Below are 19,472 nucleotides of genomic sequence, written 5' to 3'. Positions count from 1 at the left end.
ATGGTTTGGCCAGCCCAAAAGGATACATCCGTGGCGACAATTATGAGGCCCGACAATTTTTTTATTTTTTTATTTCATATAATGTAAAGTATTTTATATAACTAAGTTGGTTTATAAATTATAAATATGGTATACTTTGTGTGAAAAATGTATAGATTTCAATTTGAACAATATTAATTGTAGTTGCTTCACAAAATATCTCATTAGGCTTGAAAGCCATATACATTCATGCGTGATAATCCATTTTGTGAAAAAGTTTTTTGAAAAGTTGTCAAAATTGAAGTTTATCATTTTTTATGGAAACTAGTACACATGTAAATACTTCATGCGAAAGAACCGACTTTTTTGACACTTTTTTCGTATTGTAGTTCAACTTCGAATTACTTTTAACAAATTGCTAGATATTCATTTAAATATGGAAATGTATATAGAAAGGTAGAAAATTCAAAACCTTTTGCATTAGCTATGAAACAAGTTTTACTTTGTGTGAACATGGGATAGGTACCATTTGGAACCATATTAAAGGTACTTGTTTCACAAAATACCCATTTTTTGCATTTGGAAAATGGAAAATCATTTCTTATAATAAAAAATTTGTGAACATTTTTGGCAATATTATTTGTCATGATAAGATGCACATTTGAGCAAAAAATGGATACATTATCATGAACTATGGCATAGAAATGGACAAAAGATTGGTCACTTAGCTTAAACGTTAAAGTTCAACTATGAGAATAACAAGTTTACACTACGTCGGTCATTTTTCAAATTTTAACATCTGATATTATGGTTCCACCATGTTAAGGAAGAAAAAATAAAGCTTTAGAAAAAATTTACATTTTTATGATTTTTTATGAATTAGTTATGATTTTTTTCAATCTTCAAAGGTCTCCACGGGTCATCACTGGCGGGCCTAGAATGTAAAGCCCGCCACTGATGTTTGTTTCTGTGATTTTTGTAATTTTTCATATTTGGCCGTTAGTGGTAGGCTTTTCGTGCCTGTCACCAATGAGCGTTTATCAATGACGGGCGTGGTACGCCCGCCACTGATGAGGGGTCATCAGTGACGGGTGTTGTGCACCCGCTACTGATGAGGTTCATCAGTGAAGGACGGTCATCAGTGGTGGGCGGGAAAGCCCGTCACTGATGACCCATCACTTATGTTGTGTTTTGTAGCAGTTAACTGCAGTGTGACAGAACTTTACATCCTTACAAAGTGCAAAAGGGAGAATTGAGTTGATTGATCTTTTGTTGCTTGTCTTCTGTGCTGCCGTGACTACAAGGATGCTTCCTATTCATTTACCATTAGCTCTCTAAATTAGGCGCGTTCTCTTTGATTCTCTAGATTCCCCACTAGCATAGGTGCACTAATTCAATTCGATCTCTGTGGGTCTGCGCACCTGAGAGCTTCATACACTGGCGACGTGCGTCGTCCCTAATTAGGCTAGATTTTTTAATGTATCGTAGTTTACAACTAGCACATTGCACTGGCACTGTTAATTGCTTTGCTTTCTACAATAATGTAAGGTACAGTACCTATTGTTTTGTACCTGTTGAAGCACCGAGGGTCGAAGTTAATGTAGATAAACAAAAAGTTCACTGAGATATTATCTTTGACACAAAACCATCCCTTTCGCAAAGGAGCGTTTGTATCGTACGTACATAAATTGTGTCAGAACACGATCCTATCTCTAGCGATGTACTCTCTCCGATTCTAAATTGTTGTCGAAATATTATATGCTTTTAGGACCATAGAGAGTACCAAATTTGTGTACCTTTGTTTTGTACGTCTTCGGCTAGGTGGTCTTGGTCATGGGAGTACTTTTACTACAACTTTGAGCTCTAATGGTGTATTGGTCACTAATGAAGAGATCCACCCATGTGAACTTTCTTTAAAGAATATATGTTCTGACATAATGAAACTAAAGCTGAGATTGTGATCAGAATTTTAATGTTCTTTTCATTGTAGACAGGGTATAGAGCTATTTGTCTGGATTAAATTGTCCACTAAGCAGCAGATATGTGCTTGCTTTTCTTTTTTGAACCTTGAACTGGGAACTCACTGCATAACACCTCCCACAGCTTAACTATATATAAGATGATAGGAAAGCTGTGACCTAGATTAGGCACTGTGATTGAGAATGCATAATAGAATCACAGTGTGTGACTAGACATGGGCATGGGCGGCCTGCCGAAGCCCGGAGTCCTGGACTAGGCCCGGAATTTAGTTTTCCGGAAGAAGCCTGGCCCGAAAGGAAAAAAAGACCCAAAGGATTAACTAGTATTTTCAGAAAATAGGTAAAAAATCATATTTTATCCAGAAATGATTGTTTTAATATTTTTAATAGCTGAAAATGACTTTTTCTTCTAGGTTTCGGGTTGGGTCCAGACATGGGGTTTTTCTATTGGGCTTAATGAAGCTCGGCTCGGACTTTGCCCAGTGTAGAGCACTTAGTATCTGGCTGCTTGCCTTCCAAATACCCTCGAAACTTTATTTATGTGGTAGGGGGATGAAGCGCTCATGGCAACATTACTGTATTTATGTATTTTTTGAAAAAAATCTATATTGTTTGTTTTAATTTAAAATATGAACCTCAAATTAAATAAGTAATTTGCGCTCTAGTTTTAGATCTACCGGGAGAATCGTGCCATGCCCCTATCAAGCAAGGTGGAGGGGAATAGAAGCCTGGGAATTTGATCTCTTTTTTATTGTCATTTTCTGACATGGACATGTCACTAACGTGGCAGTCAAATACCAATCAAAATCCAGCTAAACGAGATTACGAGTTTAGGGATGTAAATTCAAACAATTAAATAGTTCAGGCGGTAATCCGAACCACCCCTAAGTTGAGGGGGTAATATGGACTAATCTCTAAAAATTCAGGGGGATACGGTCATTGCAATCTTTTTTTTTTGCTATACTCCTGAATCTGGAGACATAATAAAAAAGAATCGTCGGGAAAAGTTTCCGATTGAAAATAAAGGGTATAAAATCATATATTCCTCGCTTAGCACTTAAATCCAAACAACCACGATGAAAAAAGCTATAAATATATACGTACCTCATGACAACATCATAAATGAAGAAGCGACTGAGTATTAATGATTGTAGCAGATACTCGATCAAGGTACGTAAATTATAAGCGTCGATGCATATATAGCAGGATGCTGGCCTAGGGCGACGACCTTCATCGACATGGTTCTGCACGGAGCAATATCTGCAATAGGGATCAATGCATCGACGTTGGTCTGCAATGCAAGTTCTGCGTAGCTCTAGTGGCAGTGGCAAGGGCACATGAGAGAAAACATCAGTAGGCGGCAGAGCTCTGGCTAGGTCCGATCATTGGCTTGGGCGACAGTAGCGATTCGAGGGTTGTCTTTACTGGAGGTATGGCAGCTTGAGGCTAGGAATTTTATTTTCTATCCAAAGGCTTCAAACCAAAGGAGTCCCAAAATGATAGTCTCAAGGGTGTCCCGATCTTTCGATGAGATACCTAATTATCGATTTGGTAGGAGGTGACGTTGACGATCCGAATACAACCTAGAAGGCAGTGCCTTAGCGATTTGTGTAGGAGCTGACGTTGATGATCCGACTACAACATAAGAGGCAGCGTCTTCTTTTCATCTCTCGTTATGACGGTTTCAATGTTCTGAAATCATCACTTGAGCTAGCTCCCGCCACCTTACTGCCATCCCCATGGTTTGCTGTCCAACGCTGATCCTTGAGGTCCAAACTAGGTCCTTCATTCCTAAAACACATAAAAGAACCCATCTTAGCCAGCATCATATTCTTATTAATATTAAATGAAGTATCGAGGAACGAAAGTACCTGATAATTTAGTTGTAGTGCACGAGATCTAGTAATTGGTCCATGTATCTCCGATATTTGAGGTGTAGGTGCTGTGGTTGTATCATTAGTTGGGATGTCCTCATCATCCTTCCCTTCTTGAATCGAAGTCATTCTCGACGGTAGTTCATCTTCTTCTCCCAAATAAGGCTTCAAATGTGCAATATTAAATGTGGGACTAACCCCAAAATTTACAGGTAGCTCAAGTTTATATGCATTATCATTATTTTTTGCTAACACCTTAAAGGGGCCATCAGCTCGTGGCATTAACTTAGACTTGTGCAAATCAGGGAAACGGTCTTTGCGCAAATGCAACCAAACAAGATCTCCAGGTTCAAACACAATTTGTTTTCTACCCCTATTTCCCGCAAGTTTATACTTAGAATTCATACGCTCAATGTTCTCTTTAGTCGTCTCATGCATTTTGATAATAAGTCCAGCACGTTCCTTAGCATCAAAGTTAACTTTTTCAAAAGTTGGCAAAGATAACAAATCAATTGGTGCACGAGGTATAAAATCATAAACAATTTCAAAAGGGCACAATTTTGTGGTTGAATGCCGCGAATGATTATAAGCAAATTCAATATGAGGTAAACATTCTTCCCACATTTTCAAGTTCTTCTTTAAAACAACCCTAAGCATAGTAGATAATGTTCTATTAACAACTTCAGTTTGCCCATCTATTTGGGGATGTCAGGTAATACTAAAAAGCAATTTAGTTCCCAACTTAGCCCATAAACATATCCAAAAGTGACTAAGAAATTTTGTGTCACGATCTGAAACTATAGTACTGGGCACACCAAGCAAGCGAACAATTTCACGAAAAAAATAAATCAGCAACATTTGTAGCATCATCGCTCTTATGACAAGGTATAAAATGTGCCATCTTAGAAAATCTATCAACAACAACAAATATGCTATCCCTCCCCTTCTTAGTTCGAGGCAATTCCAAAACAAAATCCACTGATATATCTTCCCAAGGAACATTAGGAACTGGGAGAGGCATATATAAACCATGATGATTGAGTCGTGACTTAGCTTTTTGACATGTAGTGCAGCGAGCGATAAATCTCTCAACATCCCGCCTCATCCAAGTCCAAAAGAAATGATCAGCGAGCACATCTTCGGTCTTCTTCACGCCGAAGTGACCCATCAACCCTCCTCCATGTGCCTCCTGTAACAACAAAAGACGAACGGAGCTATTTGGGATGCATAGCTTGTTAGCACGGAACACAAATCCATCATTAATGACGAACTTGTTCCATGTTCTGCCCTCTTTACAATGCTGCAAAACATCCTTAAAATCTGCATCATGTTCATATTGTTCTTTTATAGTCTCCAATCCGAATATCCGAAAATCAAGCTGAGATAACAAGGTCGACGTGATAACGCATCAGCAATAACATTATCTTTACCCTTCTTATGTTTAATAACATACGGAAAAGACTCAATAAATTCAACCCATTTAGCATGACCACGGTTCAGCTTTGCTTGGCTACGAATATGTTTCAAAGATTCATGATCAGAATGTATAATAAATTCTATGGGCCATAAATAATGTTGCCATGTTTCTAAAGTCCGAACGAGAGCATATAATTCCTTATTATAAGTAGAATAATTCAGACTAGGCACACTCAATTTTTCACTAAAGTATGCAACAGGTTTTCCATCTTGTAACAACACACCTTCTAAACCGATTCCACTAGATCACACTCCAACTCAAAAGTCTTATTAAAATCAGGAAGTTGGAGTAAAGGAGCATGTGTCAACTTATCTTTCAATATGAGAAAAGCTTTTTCTTGTGCAGCACCCCATACATATGGAACGTCCTTCTTTGTGAGCTCATTAAGCGGTGCAGCAAGGGTGCTGAAATCTTTTACAAAGCGGCGATAAAACCCAGCGAGTCCAAGAAAGCTCCTCACTTGGGTGACCGTTGTTGGAGTTGGCCAGCTTTGAATAGCGTTGATCTTGGTCTTATCAACTTCTATGCCCTGTGGAGTGACAACATAGCCGAGAAACGAAACTCGGTCGGTGCAAAAGGTGCACTTCTCAAGGTTACAAAACAAACGTGCATCTCTCAAAGCATCAAAAACAACACATAAATAATTCAAGTGGTCCTCTAAAGAGCTGTTGTAAATCAATATATCATCAAAATAAACCACCACAAATCGTCCTATGAAAGCACGTAAAACTTCGTTCATTAACCGCATGAAAGTGCTAGGTGTATTAGTAAGACCGAAAGGCATGACTAACCACTCATATAGTCCAAACTTAGTTTTAAATGGTGTTTTCCATTCATCGTCTAATTTCATTTGAATTTGGTGGTAACCACTACGTAAATCAACTTTAGAGAACACGGTAGAGCCACTTAATTCATCTAACATATCATCAAGTCTAGGAATTGGGTGACGATAGCGAATAGTAATGTTATTAATAACTCTACAATCTACACAGATACGCCAAGAACCATCTTTCTTTGATACCAAAATAACAGGAACAGCACAAGGACTAAGGGAATCAGGAACATAACCTTTGTCCAGCAATTCTTGAACTTGTCGTTGAATCTCCTTCGTCTCCTCTGGATTGGTACGGTAGGGCGCACGGTTGGGCAGCGAAGCACCAGGAATTAAATCAATTTGATGTTCAATCCCTCGAAAAGGTGGTAATCCTGGTGGTACGTCTTGTGAAAAGACGTCAGAATACTCCTGCAAAACGTGAGTAACAGCAGGGGGCAAAGAGGGAGGCATATCCTCAAACGAAAACAAAGCCTCTTCGCAAATGAATGCATAGCAAAGAGAATTATTCGCATCTAACTCAGAAATATCAGATTTACTTGCAAGCAAGCATGCACCTTCAATTTAATTTCATTAACATGTTTCGGTTCAGATTTGCTAGTAGACGCTTGGTGCTTAAATTCTTTAGCGACATTCTGGTTCTCACTCTTATCCTTCTCTTTGCTCTTTGCTCTACTAGCTCCAGGAAGATCATCTTTCACAATTTGTTTAGGAGTCTGTCGCACCAGTGGCACCCGGGGTGCCACCGCTGCGTGACGCGCAGGCCCCGTTCCCGGGTTCCCAGGAAGGTCTCATCCCGGGGAGCGTCTATGAGCTCCCCGGCAAGCTACCAGCTCGAAAGGGGCTAGCGGGACTTCGGGGAATATTCCCGCCTGGGCACCTCCCGGGAAGCTGCTTCCCGGGAGGGGATCCCGGATGCGTTGGGCCCGGGTGCTTCCCGAGGTTGACTTGCTGGGACGGGGGGTTCCCGGGCGCGTGGCGGGTGCGGGACGCGCGGTCCCACCAAGGCAAGGAGTAAGGCGCACGGCTCAGTAAATGAGCCGACCGACGGGTAGTTACCCGTCCGATCCAAGGAACAATGGTTGTCTAATCCTATCCTAGGGTCTTAGGCCCCTAGCAGTGGAGGTGGCACCCATGCACGCCACCAGCTCACCGGGGGGAGGTGCATGCCTCCCCGTTGGACACTTGTAGCTCATGCCCCGTGGCACATGTGGCATCCCCTTATGTATGAAAGGAGGACCCATGCCGACGGTCAAGAGGGCTAGGTTCTCTGTTGGTTAGTTAGTCAGTTAGCTGGTTCGGACGAAGCTGGCTCGACAGACGCTTAGTGGCTCCAGTAGGCAGCCAGCAGAGGGCGGTGAGAAGTACCTAGCCACTGAGGGAAAGCCCGGGAGCTTGCCCGCCAACTTGTAAAACATTTGATCTGTAATCAATATCAGCTCAGACAGGCAGGACGTAGGGTTTTACACCTCCGGGTGGCCCGAACCTGGGTAAAAAATGTGCGTGCATCTGTTCTTGGACTAGTGCGTACCCCTAGCACTCCATCTCGCCGGCCCCGTAGGGCCTCATCGGTCGTGCCGGCGATCATCGGGTCTCCGCCCCAGACGCCCCTACCGAACCTAAAAGGGGGACGTGGCCGCACGCCCCCGGTGTCGGAGCACCGAGCGACGACATCTGGCGCGCCAGGTAGGGGGCGCGGGAGTGGACAACGCCGGAGATCGCCGGCAGCAGAGTTTCCATCGGCGTCGGCTTCGCTTTTCTTCGCCGACGAGTCTCGTCACCATGCCCCCCAAGCGGGCTGGTGACTCACGCATAGACCCGCGTGAGGCCCCAGCGGCGCACACGCGGTCGCACGACGTGCGACCCGAGGCGGGGGCTCAGGAGAACCCCGAGCCCTCAAGGGTGCCGCAAACGCAGCTGCCTCCGCTGCCTCCTCGGTCGTCGACCGACAATCGGCCGAGGAGACCGGCTGCCCCAGTGCCGGGGGCAGTCGGGCGAGCACGCACGGCGTCGCCCGGGCCAGCCAACGGGTTGAGTCGCGGCCCAAGAACGCCCCGCGGCAGCGGCACCAGGAGCACGTCGCGTCATGGGCAACCCCTGGGGGTTCACGCCCTGCACACCCGGAAGCGTCCGGGGCCAGGGCGGGAAGCAGCCGTTCAGGGCGGGAAGCAGGTGGTGACTAGCAATCGGTGTGATTAAACCTCAAGAAGATTGAATAAAGCGATTGCGAGGCGGTGTCAACGCACGGTGTAGGAGTATGTGGAGCTCTGGGTGGCTGTATCCTAATATCTGGAGCAACAATTCAAAACAGTAATGCCACAAGTTGAATAATAGCTCAACGACGGTACCGTGCTGGCCCTAGGCTATACCGTGCTAGAGACGCGAGCCTAGAACACCTGGGAGTCACGCCGCGACACCAAAAGCAACAGGTACAGTGCTGGGAAACGGATAGATATATACGAAAACTCACTATGATGGAACGTGACTCAAAACGAGAAGCAAGGTCTAAAACCTAGATAGCCTCGAAAAAATTTGTGGCCAAAAACTGAAACTGCAAAAGAGCTGCTCTGGAAAGCGTGCAGACGGCTCAAAATTTCCGCTATGATGGCGGATAGCTAAAAACGATCCCGGAAGTATAAAAACAGTGTATGCTAAAAAAAAATTCGGAGGGGGTTCCAGACTTTTTTTTTTTTACTCCCTGCCTCTTTCCTTGCGGCTGAAACTTTCCGGACGTATATCAACTTACAGATCGGATTGAGATCTCTTCGTACGGTAAGCAAACTCTAAAAAGGAAAACAAAATAAACCTGAGTTGATTCGGTATATGAAATCGACAATGATACGGATATGGAGATGGTGGTGGAATCGGTGGTGGCGGAAGATGGTAAGTGGAACCGAAATTGATACGGTTATGGAGATGTGGTGGCGGAAGATGGTAAGTGGAACCGAAATTGATACAGTTAGGGATATGTGGTGGCGTGGAAGAGCGGCGAGCGAGGCGAGGCGGTGTGACGGCGGCGTGACGGCTATGAACAGAACTAGAAACTCTAAAGGTCTAGACTCTAAAACCAGCACTCGACACGACGATGCAGACTAAAATTCAACAATGCACGTACTGAAAGAAAAGATGCAAAGGCTCGAAATTGTTTGTAGGACAAGATCTAACCCTAATTTTTTTTTTGGCTTTTTCGTGGACTGTAGGAATAAAACAGATGCAACTAAGTTAGGAAAATAGTAAGATCTCACCGAGCAACCTGAAATCTGATACCACTTGATAGGGGAAAGGTGCCCGATCTTTCGATGAGACGGTAACTATCGATTTTTGGGTGGATGTCGACGTTGATGAACCCGCTATAAACGTGCGAGACGTTGCGCCTTAGCGATCGCTACACCAACTTCCGAGGTTATTGACCACGCCGGAGCTAGATCAACCTGATCATGAAGGATCAATCCCTGCATGCAACCGAAGAACAAGCAAGAATTATAGATGCAATCAAGATATTGCGAATAAAGGTGAAGCTTTATTGATGGGATTCTGCAAGCGCGTAGTACAGAAGGTCGATTTGACACTTGTGCCTATGGCGAAGAGTAGCGAATTGCTAAGTCTTAAACTAAACAAAATCCGAATCTAAACGAAGACCTAACGGGGGTATATATGGAGGACTAGAGGGGTATGCGGCCAGCCTTGGGAGAGGAGGCCGAAACCCACTCTAGGTTGGTTTCCTTCACCTATACGGACTCTAAAGTTCAGCCCATGTATGTGGACGAAAATTACATGGGCCTAGCCCAAACTTAAAAGGTGACGCAGCATCATATAATTATGTGGACGAAAATATGAAGGGAAAAGCTCTATATTTCGCCCACGGCACTCGTAAATTGTGAGCAACAGAAGCGAAGTGGATCTTGGTGCCGATGTCCTCGCAGTAGGCTTGGAACACGGCACTCATAAATTGTGTGCCATTGTCGGTGATGATGCCGTTAGGCACACCGAACCGGCACACAATGTCCTTGAAGAATTTGATCGCTGCCTGAGCAGTCACCTTCCGCACTAGCTCCACTTCCACCCAATTGGAGAACTTGTCGATGGCCACGAGCAAGTACTCGTAGCCACCAACCGCTCTTGGCAACTTGCCGACGATGTCCAGCCCCTAGACCGCGAACGGCCAGTAGGATGGAATGACTTGCAGGGCCTGCGCCGGCTGATTACTCTTCTTTGCGTGGAACTGGCACGCCTCACACGTCTTGAGTAGCTGCTCAGCATCGACTAGCGTCGTAGGCCAGTAGAAGCCATGCCGGAAAGTCTTGCCGGCCAGAGCCCGGGAGGCCACATGGTGGGAACATGTGCCTCGGTGTATCTCTTCCAGGAGCGCGTGCCCTTCGTCTTGGGGCACGCAGAGGAGCTTCACTCCACCTGCACGTCTCCGGTAGAGGTTCTCGTCCACCAGGGCGTACATCTTGGCTTGCCGAGCTCCGCGTTCCGCGGCAGCGTCATCTTCCGGGTGGGCTTCCCCCTCCAGGTAGCGGACGATATCCACCGCCCAAGGCGGGGTTTCCCTGCTCATGCATGCCGCTACGTCAGCGGCATGGACCTCCGCTGTTGCAGGGTTTCCTTCGGTTGCCGGGGGGGCTTCCCCGGCAGCCGGCTTGGGGGCAACCGAAGGTGCAGTCTGCCTGTGACAGAACACCCCCGCCGGAACCTTCCGGCGCTCTGCTGCCAATTTTGACAGCTCGTCCGCCGCGAAGTTATCTCTGCGCTTGACGTGCTCAAATCGCAGGCCGTTGAACTTGCGTTCCAGCTTGCGGACCTCATCCACGTACGCTGTCAGCTTCTAAATTTCACTCCGTTTCTAAATTTTTGTTGCTGTTTTAGTGCACAAGTATTTAAAAATGGAGAGATCAGTACTTAACTAAACCAGCTTGGGACACCATTCATCCGACTCGAAAAACCAGCGAGGCCAACAGAGAGAAACAAGTACTGACAGCATAAACAGTACATATTGCTCGAAACATCCCAAACCTCAAATACGAGTGCCATGCACAATCAACTAAAACTAACAAAATCAATCGCTCACAAGTTCTGGCCCACAAAGCAGAGAGCCACACATAGGAAGGAAAAAGCAAATAGTGCCAATTCAGAATCCACCACATACACAGCTCCTTCCGGCCATCAACAACTTATACCAAGGAAAAACTCACCAAACGTCAGGCTGACAGGCTCCAATGCAGCGACTGCAAATGGAAGTGAAACAATATGTCCTCACCGATTAACTTGCAACAACAAATGTGAAATCCGAAGACCGCTAACAGCTCTTGCTGTCACCTGCGTACAAAATTTTGGAGTTGGATACAGTGGCATCAGCAGGGGAAAGTTTTAGACGTACAAGATGAGAAATTTCAGTTAGTCCGAAACACACCGAGCGACGTGGTATCCAGGAAAGCTTCATCTTCAGGGAACAGCTGCAGGTTCTTCGATTTCAACGAGTACTCGATAGCAGCATCCTGGAAGTCCATTAAGCTGCCGATTCTGATGATTTCGGCAAGCAAAGGGATCTTGTCTGCCATCTCAAAGAGCAATCCTTGAGATATCTCATCCGCGAAGTTTGTCGCAAACTCAAGCTTTTCCCTGTAACCAGCTGTACCATGGGTTCGCTGCAAGTGCAGCTTCGAGTTCTCCCTCTCCCACCGGATCATTCGGCTGGCCTTCACATCCACAGCCTTCCGAGAAGACAGTTTCACAGAGTACCCCACCATGGCACCATGATTGGCTTGTCAGTCTCTAGGACACTCACATTCACTAGGCAGGAAACCATCGCATGCCGATCGTTGGCAGAAATTCCAAGAGCAGGATCAGCAAGGAAAGCAAGGACTATTTGGAGCAAACCAATATTGATCACCTTGCACTGATGGACTGTTCTGGACCTGACCTTTCGCACGGTGAAAGTACCATTCTTCTCGACGGTTTGGATATTGACCGAACTCCAATACTAGTATATATGCTGTTAAGCCTTGCTCGAGAAACAGAAGCTAGGTTCAAAGAAGGGTACCAGACGAAAAATGATTGCCGAGGACGCTTGCCGAACAAATCCTTGAGCAGTAGATCATCAGGAATGAACACATCCTCCTAAAGCAAAAAAGCGATCTTTCCATCACTACAAACTGGAACCTTGACACAACCAGAAAGAAGTTTCTCCGTGTTCTTGCTCCAGTTCATTGAAATGAACTGCCAGAAAGCAGAGCAATCAGCTATAGATAGCTCACTGACCGAGCTCTCCCATGTGCTCCATAGTTTGCAATGGTCTTCAGCGCTCGGACCATGTCTCACACCAAAAACAGATGAAAAGAAGTCGAGCAACTTCCCATCATAGTATTTGTCCAATACATGCAGCTGCAGGCTGAAAAGATTGTTCCTGTCATGAAGAACACAGCTTAGTGGGCCCACCCACTCTCCACTTGCTCTTTCATTTGGTATCCAAATCCAATCACTCTTGTTCACGGGCTCCCACTTGCACTCCTTAAGGTACATGTAGATTCGGGAAATAGTAGCAGAATCTTTGAGGCTCCTCACATGCTGAGCAACAAGGCCGTGCCCACAATTTTTTTTTAGGCAATCAACGGGAGGGGGAACTCCCCACCTGAATATATTACTCCAAAGTAAGAATCACAAATGGGATGATAATTAGTCACGCCACAGACCGGCGGAATGATTAGTAAGATGGAAGGCCAAATAGCAACGGTGAGACCGACAGGAGGAGGGAGATGCCAAAGGTCGGAGAAGACAGTTCCATGAGACGGAATACCCATTTTATCCCAGACCAAGAGCGCAAGAGGGCACGAGAGGAATAGGTGATCCCGATCTTCTAAACCATGACCACAGCTCGCACAGGCCGCCGATTGAGTGTCGAATTTGTGATGCAAATTTTGACGCATGTTGAGATGATCCCTGAAGAGGAGCCAAGCGAAGACCTTGACTTTGTTGGGGACGAAAGCTTGCCAAATGTGATCAGCGTGAGGGTCCGTTGGAGCAGCGGAGAGGGCAAGGTAAGCGCCCCTTGTGGACAGCGGAGACCCGTCCTTTAGGGTCCTGACATCGAGCGCATCATCAAGAGCAACGTCCTGCAACACAAGAAGCAAAATATCGAGTTCTGCCTCAGCAGCGAGAGTTTGCCGATTCCACAAGCCAAGCTCAAGTCCCTCTTCCAAAATTTCTGAAACAAAAGCATTTGGCTTGGTGTGTTGGGAGAAAAGAATAGGAAAAACTGATGCAAGCGGAAGTGGTAAAATCCAGCAAACAAGCCAGACAAAGGTGGAAGCTCCTGATCTAATCTTGCAAGAAGTAATCGATCTTAATAAATCGATGTGCTGCACAATAAGCTTAGCAAGGTGGGAGGGAGCTAATAGCCAATTTTTTCAAGGGAGGTTACCGGAACGGAGGAAACCAAATGCAAATTTCAAGTGTAAGCTAGCATTCTGCAATGAAATTTTTTTTGCCCCTAAACCACCCACAAGCTTAGGTAGACAGACATTATCCCAAGCAATCAAACATTGAGCCCAGGAACAAGAATCTTTAGCAGCTCAAAAAAATGACCTTCTTAATTTGTCCAGTTTAATTAGAATTGATTTAGGAATTTTGAAGGAGGACATGAAATAAGTTGGGAGGGAGTCTAGGACAGATGAAACTAAGATCATCCTCCCTCCTTTTGATAGCAGCGATGCCTTCCAACCAGCAAGGTATTTGTCACATTTCGCAATGATTGGCTGAAAAATGAAGGCCGACAGTTTGTACGGCGAGAGCGGCAGACCAAGGTAAGTTTGTGGAAAGGAGTGCAAACCCGTACCTAAGGATTGAGATAGTACCAATGCGTCCACCAAAGGAATATTGAGAGGGACGAAAGTTGTTTTCTGAAAGTTGATAGCAAGTCCAGTAGCACTTGCAAAGTCATCGAGAATTTGTTTGATGTGGACAGCAGCACCAGGAGAGGCCCTGGCAAGAATAATCGTGTCGTCAGCGTATTGAAGAACCGCGCACGCCCTGTACCAGGGTCATTACCCTGTTTTTACTGTTGTGAATAAAGAATAAACAATAGATGACTGTATGAAGTCTTTAATATAAAGTAACAACTGATTAAATCGCGACTCGAATGAGAGTCGTTAGTATTTATAATCGAGACTCAAGACGAGTCTCATTCTTATGATATAAACTCCTCGTCCCTCTACGAGAGATAGCTTTTGAGTCATGATCTTTGAGTCAGACTCCGTCACTGATGACGTACCTGTTGAAGGTGAAGAGCCGTTGGGTCAATAGATGTGACCGGGTGCACAGTCTAGCCTACCAGCTAGGCGTACTGTTGGCGTGCGTCAGTGGGAAAACGGTCACACTTCGCGCAGTAAATAAGGCATAATGATTTCATCGATTCTTGCGCCCGAAAGATGGGTTGCCGTTTCTGTTTTCACCGCTTCACTTCCCGATTGATGTGGGACACGTGGCCAAGATGAAGGTGCCATGGGTGATAGCGCCAGCCATTCCCTCATTGAAAAGAAAGCGCCAACCCTGCTACTAAAGCTAAGGCCAACCGCAGGTATCTGGCCCAGTGAAATGAAATGCGTATGAAAAATAACATAGATTAATCTTGATGCGATCGATGCAGACACACTTGCTTTTCTTACAGGCTACAGTCAGAAACAACAACTTCGCAAATCACCCTAAGAGTGCCATACGAAAAAACAAAAGCAACAGTGGGTATAGACCAATTTCCTGCCCCAGAAGAGGCTCAGCCTACCAAACCCTGCTCTTTGCCTGCTTACCGAGCTCTCCTCATACCGAGTATCTAGGCATTTCTTCTCACAGACCGGTTGGGAGAAAGTTGGCATTCTTTAATATGTCATCTTGTGGCCCGGATTCTTCGGCCGGGTTCAGCCTATAAAAGGAGGAAAGTGAAAAGGAAATGCCTTTTACCCTTCTTCTTCCTCGTGAAATCAGCTCAGGCGCTAGAGCTTCCTGTTTCCATAGCCAAAAATCTCTTGCGAGTTCCTTCTGCAACCAAGAGTCCCACACCATCCAGAGATGGGCAAGACCAAGACCGTGGGTTCTAAGACCGATGCTGGCAAAGGAGATGCCGGCAAGAGAGTTGTTCCCTGGCCCGTGGTGACCGACAACCGCGTCAAGATCCTGGAACTGCAGGACGAGGGATTGTTGCCGGGGGGCCCTGACGGGGTTCGCTTCCAGGCAAATGAGGAATACCCGCGACCATTGCTAGGTTAGCGGGTTGTCTTCCTCGATAATGTGCTGCGAGGGCTCTCTTTTCCCCTTCGTATCTTTTTCCGTGCTATGCTGCTAGCCTATGAGCTGCAGCTTCACGATCTGCCCCCCAATTCTTATTTGCACGTTGCGTGCTTCATCATGTTGTGCGAATGCTTCTTGGGGGTAATTCTTCATTGGGGGCTCTGGAAGCGGATCTTTATGATCAAGGGCCAGAAGGCGGACGCTGTTGGGAGCGTCAACTTCTAGGTATGGCCCGACGCCAAATACTTCTCCCTCCAGCAGCGTGAATCCGTGCAAGGCTGGAGGTCGAAGTTGTTTTACGTTCGCTCTGACGCCCCGGGTGCCGATCCGAGTCTTCCTGCCTTCTCAATCAAGAAGAAGGTAAAGAAGACGGCGGCATGGAGCCATGAACTGACGCCTCTGGAGGAATCTAAGGCAACTCCCCTGATGGCTAAGATTCACTCCCTTATGGGACAGGGGTTGACAGGTGTTCACCTGATAGCTCTGTTACTCAAGATGAGGATCCAGCCACTGCAGGCTCGCGTTCACCTGATGTGGTCCTTCGAAGGACCCGGGGATCCCACTCAGGTGAACGCGAAAGAACTATCTCTGAGCGAGCTAGAGTCGCGGGTGCGAAGGTTAACGACCCTGATCGACGCAACTCTAGGCAAGATCGACTCGCCAGTGGTCCCTTATGGCCCTGACAGGCCAAGGGAAGAGGTAAATTGTATTTCTTCCGTTGTGAGCTTGTATTTGTAAGCTACTGATCCGCTTGCTGGTTGTAGGGACTCGAAGATCCCTTGAGTCAACCTCCTCCTGCAGGGGAGGAGCTGGCTGATGAGTCCTCGGAGTCGCCAGAGCAGGCTAGCGACTCCGAGACTGAAGAGGTTGCCCTGGAGACGAGGTGCAAGCGCACCAGGGAGTCGAACCCCAAGTCTGATAATCAATCGACGGGTGTCGAGGGTCCACCCACTGCGACCTCGTCCCCACCTCCTGCAGCCAAAAAGACCAAGACAGGCGGCCCAACACCTGTTCGCCGATTTGGCCTTCTTGGCCGAGTCATCCAGGCCAGGTAGGTGATTCTTCATTCATTAGCTAAATAGTGTAATCTAAATACTGAACTAGCTGTTTTCCTTTGCCACCTCTGTGGCCTCGGGTGACCAACCAACGACCCAGGCTATTGAGCTCACCGGGTCGGACCCGAAGGCTTCGGGGCCCTCGATCGTAGTCGAGACGTTTGAGCCTCAGGCATCGATGCCTGAGGCGCCTTCTTCAGTGACTGGGGAGCGTCAACCCCAAAGGTTGTCCCGCTCATCGACTCACTTGGAGAAGCATGGAGCCGAAGCGACTCCCTTGACTTCGGCTAGTCACGTAAGTCTTGAGTCCTTTTTTGCCAAGTAAACTTCTTTTGTTAAAGAATTTTACTCTCCCGGTGGGATGAGTCAGATGCTGACGTAATCACTGCCGCAGCCGATCATCCGCTACATAACGGAGTTTGTTGATCACTATGATGCGGTGACGGCTGAGCGAGATCAGCTTCGCCAAGAGTTGGATCGAAGCCAGCAAGAGCTGAGGTCTGCTCAAGGTAATGCCTCCAATTTAGTCTTTCTTGTCGTCTAGATCTCCTTTCTCAGGCTAACTCCCGGGTGCTCACCGGTTTGTTCGTGAAGATGTTTCCTGAGGAGCCGGTGCCTGAGTCGCTAGGGAAACTCATAGAGTTTTTCAGCACTGATCCGGATCCTCTGGACAAGTTTAGCCGGGTTCAGACCAACTCCGGTGCGGAGTCGACGTTCGTGCTAGCGCTAGTACACGGCGTCGGCGAAGACGTGCTGCGGAAGGTGGCTTCCGGCGTTCCCTTGTTACCCAGCGGGGAGGAGGTGGCTTTGACGCCTTACTTCCAGCTTGGGGAAGAACTGGCGGCCCAGCTGTCGGCTCAGCTAAGGAGCATGGCATCTGAAGGAGGAGCGGCTCTACCATCGTCGACTCCTGCCCGAGCCAGGAGGTGGGCCCAGCTTGAGGCTTAGACTTTTTTAGGCTTTCGCATGTCCTCTTTGTATTTTCTTCTTCTTTTTTTGTATTGTTCTTGCTCGAATGCGAGCAATATTAATAAAGAAACACCTTTGTTCCTTTGCACTAATATGAGTCGGACTCCTTGCTTTAAGTTAAGTCTCGTGTCTTTGAATCCTTTCCGGGATTGAAAAAGGGGGTATTTCTCTTCTGCAGCGGCAGAAAGAGCCCAAAACTTTGACAGTCGAGGTAGACACAGAGAGGGTTGTGACACCTGAGCCGAATATCACGAGAGCCGCGATCTCGGCTGAGATGCTCCCTCCGGAAAACGCGGAGTCAACGGCTCCAAAGGAGGTTCCTTCCCTGGACAAGACTCGAAGCGAACTAGACTTCCTTCGTCGACGCCTCCAAGAAGCCGAAAACCGGGCCAAAAACTTGACGATGGAGAGTCGGACAGCCGTGAGCGAGTTGCAGATTGCCAAAACCAAGTTGAAAGCGGTTGCCGCCCGGGAAGAGTTTATTTTCGAGGAGCTTCGCGGGCTGGGTTCTCAGCTTCAATGTGAGCCGCTGGATCCTTTTTGCTTGTATCTTTTTCTTCTTGGCTTTTGCTTTACAAACATGAGTTGTTTGCAGATGTGCAGGCCGACCCGCGAGCCGAGCAAGATCGGGTAAACAGTGCCCTGAACGCTCGTCAGACGATCGACCGATCATCGTTCTGGTCTGGCCGAGCGAGGGGTCATGACCTGATGCTCTTGCGAGACCGCATAGATCAGAACAAAAGCTTCTTCAACTCCTACTTAGAGACTTTGAAGGCTATTCTTCAGGCATTCTGGCCCTTGGAGGAGGTGCCCCAAGAGCTGAGCAAGCTGGCCCGAAAACTTGGGCAAGACAACGTCTTTCGGGAGCTGATGTACCGTCAGCTAGTCCGGGGGGCGAAGATAGCCTTGGCGTTTGTGCGGGTCCAGTACCCTCGACTCGATCTTAGCTGAATATCGGAGCTTCCTGGTGACCGGGCGATGAAATCGATCTGCAACCTCATTTCAATGTTGTTTACGAACAGGCGGCTAGAATCATTGGCTGGCATTACTGGAAAGAAGAAGATCTCATATCGCGACAACGTCGACCGCCGAGTCCTCAGTAACTGGCAGTAGTATAGATTATACCAGGTGTCAACCAGCGCTCCCGGTGGGAGTAGCCCTCGAGTCTGGTGAGGACTGTTTGCAGTGGTGACCGGACTCAAGTTATGTACTCAAAGATTGTATCTTGACCTGGGGTCGTTCTTGTAGAAAGAGCTTTTTGTATTATAATTGAATCTGAATGTGAATTTCTCCTTGAAGACTACCGGTGGGAGTGACGCTGAGATCCTTTATCCTCCCTTGAGTCTGAAGAGTGCAGGACCGCGAATGGCGTTTACCGGGTGCGCAACCAGCGCTCCCGGTGGGAGTACCTCCCGGGTCCGTGGTCGACTATGAGTAGTCGGGTGCGGACCCAAGTGAGCTTTATCGCACGGGTAGTACTTTGTTTACTTGCTATCTGGTCACAGCTTCATAGTGTCCTGTGCGTCCAAGACAAGTATTAGAGTCGATTGGGCGCGGCCCCCGAGTGTCGGCTGCGTCCAATACATGCATTACAGTCGATTGGACGCAACCCTTGAGTGTCGGGTGCGTCCAAGACAAGTGTTAGAGTCGATTGGACGTAGCCCCCAATTGTCGGGTGCGTCCAAGACATGCGTTAGATCGGTTGGACGCAGCCCCCGAGTGTCGGGTGTGTCCAAGACATGCGTTAGATCGGTTGGACGCAGCCCCCGAGTGTCGGGTGTGTCCAAGACATGCGTTAGATCGGTTGGACGCAGCCCCCGAGTGTCGAGTGTGTCCAAGACAGGCATTAGAGTCGATTGGACGCAGCCCCCGAGTGTCGGGTGGGTCCAAGACAGGCGTTAGAGTCGACTGGACGCAGCCCCCGAGTGTTGGATGCGTCCAAGACAGGTATTCCTCCGGCCCATCCTTTTGAATGTATCAGAGCTGCGAATCGAGCGTTGTTTGGTTTGCGGTAAAATGTGACAGCAA

At 47.2% G+C, this 19,472-nt stretch overlaps 1 protein-coding gene across 1 annotated transcript; it reads right to left on the bottom strand.

Moving 5' to 3' along the window:
• Nucleotides 1-11,101: 11,101 nt before the first annotated feature.
• LOC112268822 lies at nt 11,102-12,449 on the bottom strand. The gene is made up of 3 exons (XM_024454978.1): nt 12,403-12,449; nt 11,555-12,261; nt 11,102-11,460 (listed from the first exon to the last, which is right to left on the bottom strand). Exons 2-3 carry the CDS (start codon nt 11,889-11,891, stop codon nt 11,441-11,443), a joined length of 357 nt encoding a protein of 118 aa, XP_024310746.1. The 5' UTR covers nt 11,892-12,261; nt 12,403-12,449; the 3' UTR covers nt 11,102-11,440.
• Nucleotides 12,450-19,472: the final 7,023 nt, after the last annotated feature.

Source organism: Brachypodium distachyon, chromosome 4 (genome assembly GCF_000005505.3).
Source record: "Brachypodium distachyon strain Bd21 chromosome 4, Brachypodium_distachyon_v3.0, whole genome shotgun sequence".
Taxonomy (NCBI): Eukaryota; Viridiplantae; Streptophyta; class Magnoliopsida; order Poales; family Poaceae; genus Brachypodium; species Brachypodium distachyon.
Note: the sequence above shows the minus strand (reverse complement) of the source record. Positions and strands in the feature narration are given on the sequence as shown.

Coding starts and splice junctions, on each gene's coding strand:
- LOC112268822 (XM_024454978.1), bottom strand. CDS start 11,891: ATGGTGGGGTACTCTGTGAAACTGTCTTCTCGGAAGGCTGTGGATGTG. Junction 11,461..11,554: donor CCTGGATACCACGTCGCTCG/GTGTGTTTCGGA, acceptor TTTTGTACGCAG/GTGACAGCAAGAGCTGTTAG.